Genomic DNA, 5,000 nt, shown 5'->3' with positions numbered 1-5,000 from the left:
GGTGAAAATACACCAGGCTTAACATGTGAAGTGCATTTCCCAACTCATTTCATGCATCACTGGAATGTAAACATGGAGTAAACATATTCCTTGGCCTGTTATTAGTGTTCTGTTTACTCATAATCACATCATTTGTGGCTCAGATAAGCATTGTCATCCCCTGCTGCATCTTCATTATGCACAGACACTTGTAGAAATCTGATGCACTGTACCTCTATGTCCATTCGCATTAATATGTAGTCTGTCCAAAGCTACAGAGGCTATGAAAAGGATAATCTGAGCCATTTGTAACATAACACATTGATATACAGTATAGTGAATAGTTTAAAAAAAAAAGATAGCCGAGTCTTAAAGTTGTCAGCATTGTTAACTCACAGAAGTCCTTTGTGGGCATGAGTGTGATGCTTTTAGTAAGTCAGATCTATCCAAGAGCCTGCTCTGAAGAAATCCATGACTAGAATACTACTGAAGACCATTAAATCAACATATTGAAGATGCTGGAGCTGTGCATTTCAGGCACCACATGAACAGTTTATCAGGACATGACAGCTAACGGTTCAAACACAAAGCCAGGAAAGCTATACTCTCATCACCGCATAACTAGAAAAACAGGCATTACATGTCTCATACAGTTATCACTTGAAAAAGCCTACCGAGACTCACACGGAGTCCATGGTTTCGGGGGTAGACGGCTTTTGTTTTCAGGCTCTACCCAGCCAGCTCATGTGCGAGAAGGCTTCAGTTCTTTAATGCGTTACATAGTGAGACAATGGAGTATTCATGACATCACGTACGATGAATTGGGCATTATTCAAGAGAGATGTAAACAGTGACATTTAGGTGGTATAAACATACATGAGTTGCACGATTTCTGCTCTCTAGCTGTTGGTGACTCTGGACACCATCAACCACCATGTCCTCTATCTACAACAGTGCTGTATTAGTGTGGCAAAACATGCGATTATAGAAAATAAGCATAAGTTATCAATATCAAGGGAGAGTAAAAAATACAATTGGAAAAGATATCTGTAAATAACCATCTTTACTAGACAGACCTCCTATGGCTCTGCTGAAATAAAACGTGAATGGTTATCCCTGCCTTATGATGCAACCAAAAGTGATCCAAAGGTTAAGACCATATTACACATACATGCACCTCCGCTCTGCCACATTCAAAGACAGAGGCTGTATAAGACAGGTTTTTTTTTTTTTTGATTCAACACTGATACCACATGATAATGTTAGGGTTCTGAGACTGAAACACACTGAGACACAAACAGAAAATATGGACATCGTCAAGCACCTTGAAAAGTATGATTCATCAAATCATCACGTTGGCCGTTTGAGGATGAGGGCACCGCGAGGGTGAGGCGCTGCGCTCCCCGAGCATTTATTACAAGATCAAGCTTCATTTTCCAGAGCCAATCATAAGGAGGCCAGAGGGTTGAGATGGCTTTCATTTAGCTTTCTCACCCGGCATTAAAGTGTAAATTGAAAACACTCTACCCTCCTCGCTTTTATCAATTCAATATCAAATCAGCTCTAGCACAGTAAAAACCTCACCAGCCCTTATTCACCCCTCTGGGGATTCCTTGGCACAAAATGAGATTCATCATCATTTATGTAGTAGGACATAAAATAACAGGGACAAATTGTAGCTGGCATAAATTATTCGGTCTGCTGTTCTTTTATATATATATATATATAAAAAAAAAAAAAAAAAAAAAAAAAGACTATACCATTCTGCTGCATTTCACTACAAACATCCATCTCAAATCGCACAACCCTTCTCTTTGGCTTTGTAGACGTTTAGAGGACAGTCACTTCTGCGTTGATGTGTTCAGGGACAGCAACCAAGACAAAAGGGAATGGCTGTGGTTTGTTACAAGCTTTTCCTCAATCCTTTTGGTCCTACCCTTTGCCACAAAAACATGTCCTCTACTGTGGATAAAAAGAACCAAGGAAAGCTTTCAAACTTTCAACCAACACAAGCCCTCACTAGCACTGGTTATAGAACAATTAGGTTGGCTAGGAAGTGTATTGGTGTCAGTTTACCAATACCTGTCTACAAGTGGAACCTCAGCGAGTGCATCCTAGGGCCAATTACAGTTTAGTGGCTAATATCAGAGATCATTTAATAAAAGTGCCTCACTTTTGGGTGGACATTTTCTGAATCTACACATTATGTGTTGCAGGGGCTGCGGCTGTTAGTGTGTTCTGGAAAGAAGCCTTGCTCCAAAGGCAGGAGGAAAAGAAGAGTAACTTGTAGGGCAGAACCCCTTTAAGACAGCACCAATCCACCGTTTTTCTCTCAGACCACGGCAAACTGAGCCTCTGCACATGCCTCATGTCACAGTCCCGCAGGTGACATGGAGCAGTTTGCCTTTTCTTTTTCTCTGTCCTGCAATATAATAATCATCTGTATTCCATTTTTAATAAACTTAGTTGTATATAATAAAGTACAAAAATATTAGAGAACATATACACAGTTTTTTTGTCATTTTGTAGTGACTGCTTTGCCTGGTTTTCTTAAGCATACGTATATCTTTGTGCTGGGTGAAGAGGAGTTGAACAGGCCTCAACTGAAGTGTATTTTTCCTTTGTTCTTTTCATATTGTTGACGTCCGGTCTGTTCCATCTGAGGAGGAGATTGGAAAAAAAAAAAAATGTTTCAAGACATTTACAATCATAAAATATACTGCACCATTTATGTTTCATCCTTAAAGGGTTCACTGTTCAACAATTCTACTCCCTTTTCTCCAAGGGGCAGAACAAGTTATTGATGCCTTTTGTGTCCATGAATTTGTTGCAATCATTTCATGCATTTGTATGGTGTGTCAGCCATTTAACTTAGCATATCTATCTTTATTAGATATGTTTCTGCATAAATAGGAGCTCCTTCCCACGTTGGGAAAATACACTTCACTGCTAAATGAAAGTACATACAATAACCTAACAGTTACTTGGAGATATTGTCTCCAAAATATGCATTTCGCCATGGCTGTTTATGTAAACAAAAGGGTGTTTGATGTCATTTCTTTGGTAATAAGGAAATAGTGAATGGTGTAAATAGTGAAACATTGAAATTATAACATCTCATTTAATTCCAACAGCAATCTGTGGATAGATTCCAGTGTGTATGTCCCTACTATTTGATCTTAGACATCAAGAAAGTAAGCCAAACTAGGCTAAACACAGTGTTAAACATACTTTCAGACTGTAAACACATAAATATATATCAGTAACCTTATCTGTATCTGAGAAAGGAAGGAGAATAATTTGAAATGCCCTGAATTCCTAGCCTGGCTCCGCCCTCCTACGTACTTCCAGCGAACGGAGGGAGTGGCTGAGAACGATGACGTTGAGGCCGTGCGCTAGTAGAAAGAAGCGAGCGAAGCCATTCGGTCCGTTGTGGCAACGCTGCCGAATATCCAGAAGTTAAAGCCCGAGCAAGAACAATCTTTGCTGAGTTGTGTTGGTGGCCATGATGTTGTGGCCATCCTCTCCACAGGGTTCGGGAAAAGTTTGATTTTCCAGCTCGCTCCGTTAGTGGTGAAGGAGTTGGCTAAGGCTAACGCTAGCGATGCTAATGCTAAATATAAGCTGAAAGTTGTTATCGGTCTCCCTTCTTGTTGACATACGTCACGACCAAACGTTAGCGATTGGTTATGGCAGATCCAGAGTGGCTCTGGGCAGATCCAATCATTTTAAACTTCAACAAAGTACCTGCCTTCAAGGAAGTTAACACTTGTCAATGGAGAGAGGCCAGACTCTCTGTACAAATGAAATGTACCAGAGTCTGGTAGGACCAGGCTACTGAATTCCATCCAACTCAAAAAATGTCACGCAACGAGGATACCTTTTTTTTACGTCAGGCCCAGAATACTCGGGAGTTGGGACACAGGAAAATAATACAGAGCTGCTGTCCTTTAAACTTGTTTGACACGATGCAAATTTTGTCATTCAAGTACACCATATGATGCAAAGAGGTAAGTCTGTGTCTTCCTCCCTTTCCGCAAGAGGACCCCCGACTGTGACTTGACTAATGATATTGTATAATTTAAATATTTATATATATAGTTATTAAAAATGAATACACAAATATAACTAATTAAATATGAATTCTAAAAGTCAAAAGACTTTTTCATCTCTGTTTGCATAGGAGAAGTTGTGTGTGAAGAAATGATATGCATTGCTTGCTATGTATTGCCTTAATGGACACATTAAATCCTTTCTCACATGGCCTAGTTTTAACACATAATAAGGTGTTGTTGCCTAGTTAGTAGTTTAGTGCGAGGTTTGCCAGCCAGTGGCCTATTTAGTACTGGGCTGCTAAGGACACTTACCCCCTAAGGCATGCTCTGTCATACTGAGGCACAGTGACTCCAGCGTGGGGTTGATCTCCAGGTCAGCGCCTGGAACTTGGCATTCTGAGAAAAATGAGTAAAAACAGTCTCAGTCCATAAGGAGGTTGAGGATTTATACGACTGTCAAGTTTGCCATAAAGTCAATTATAAAAGTATACATTTTCAAAAGCAGGTGTGTATTTTCTCTAAATAGAGGATATCCAAAGAGGATTAATTTGCTTATTTTACTTGGAAAAGAACAGTTTCCATTATCAGGACACAACTATGCTTTATCAGGTTTAAGGGGAAAATACCCAGTTTTTGTGAGCTGAAGAATAACTGTTATGTTAATAATAGTATATATAAATAAATAAATAAATAAATAAATAAATAAAGGACCAACTGAGGCCAACAGTGCTGACACACTGTAAAAACTACAGGCAACGGTTATACATAGCTTGTACAGTTAGTTACCAGTATAACCAAGTTATTTCAACCAATTAACTGGGAGTGAAAACATTGGTGAATTTTACTTTATTACCCCAAATATCTGTTGTCAATGTCTGTTAGTTCTCAGTAACTTACTGATTCAACTTTGACCTATTAAAGTGACAATAGTTGTGTGAGCACACACAGATTTACAATGCAGTCCAT

The 5,000-nt window shown here is 39.3% G+C and overlaps 2 protein-coding genes across 3 annotated transcripts in view; both read right to left on the bottom strand.

The window, feature by feature from the left end:
- Nucleotides 1-1,689, bottom strand: part of LOC116041117 (suppressor of cytokine signaling 5-like) — an 8,910-nt gene extending 7,221 nt beyond the window's left edge. The window contains exon 1 of the mRNA XM_036001157.1: nucleotides 1-1,689. This exon is cut by the window's left edge and continues 588 nt beyond it. The gene's annotated coding sequence lies outside the window, so the exon portion shown is untranslated.
- Nucleotides 1,690-1,715: 26 nt separating this feature from the next.
- The window catches only part of LOC116041116 (protein Smaug homolog 2), a 13,896-nt gene continuing 10,611 nt past the window's right edge, over nucleotides 1,716-5,000 (bottom strand). For both annotated transcript variants that reach the window (XM_031286974.2, XM_031286975.2), the window contains exons 12-13: nucleotides 4,347-4,430; nucleotides 1,716-2,638 (exon numbers count right to left, since the gene is read on the bottom strand). In XM_031286974.2, coding sequence (XP_031142834.1) covers nucleotides 2,610-2,638; nucleotides 4,347-4,430 — 113 coding nt within the window. In that variant the 3' untranslated portion in view covers nucleotides 1,716-2,609. The remainder of the gene's footprint in view (nucleotides 2,639-4,346; nucleotides 4,431-5,000) is intronic.

The sequence above is a fragment of the Sander lucioperca genome, chromosome 5, assembly GCF_008315115.2.
Source record: "Sander lucioperca isolate FBNREF2018 chromosome 5, SLUC_FBN_1.2, whole genome shotgun sequence".
NCBI classification, from domain to species: domain Eukaryota; kingdom Metazoa; phylum Chordata; class Actinopteri; order Perciformes; family Percidae; genus Sander; species Sander lucioperca.
Note: the sequence above shows the minus strand (reverse complement) of the source record. Positions and strands in the feature narration are given on the sequence as shown.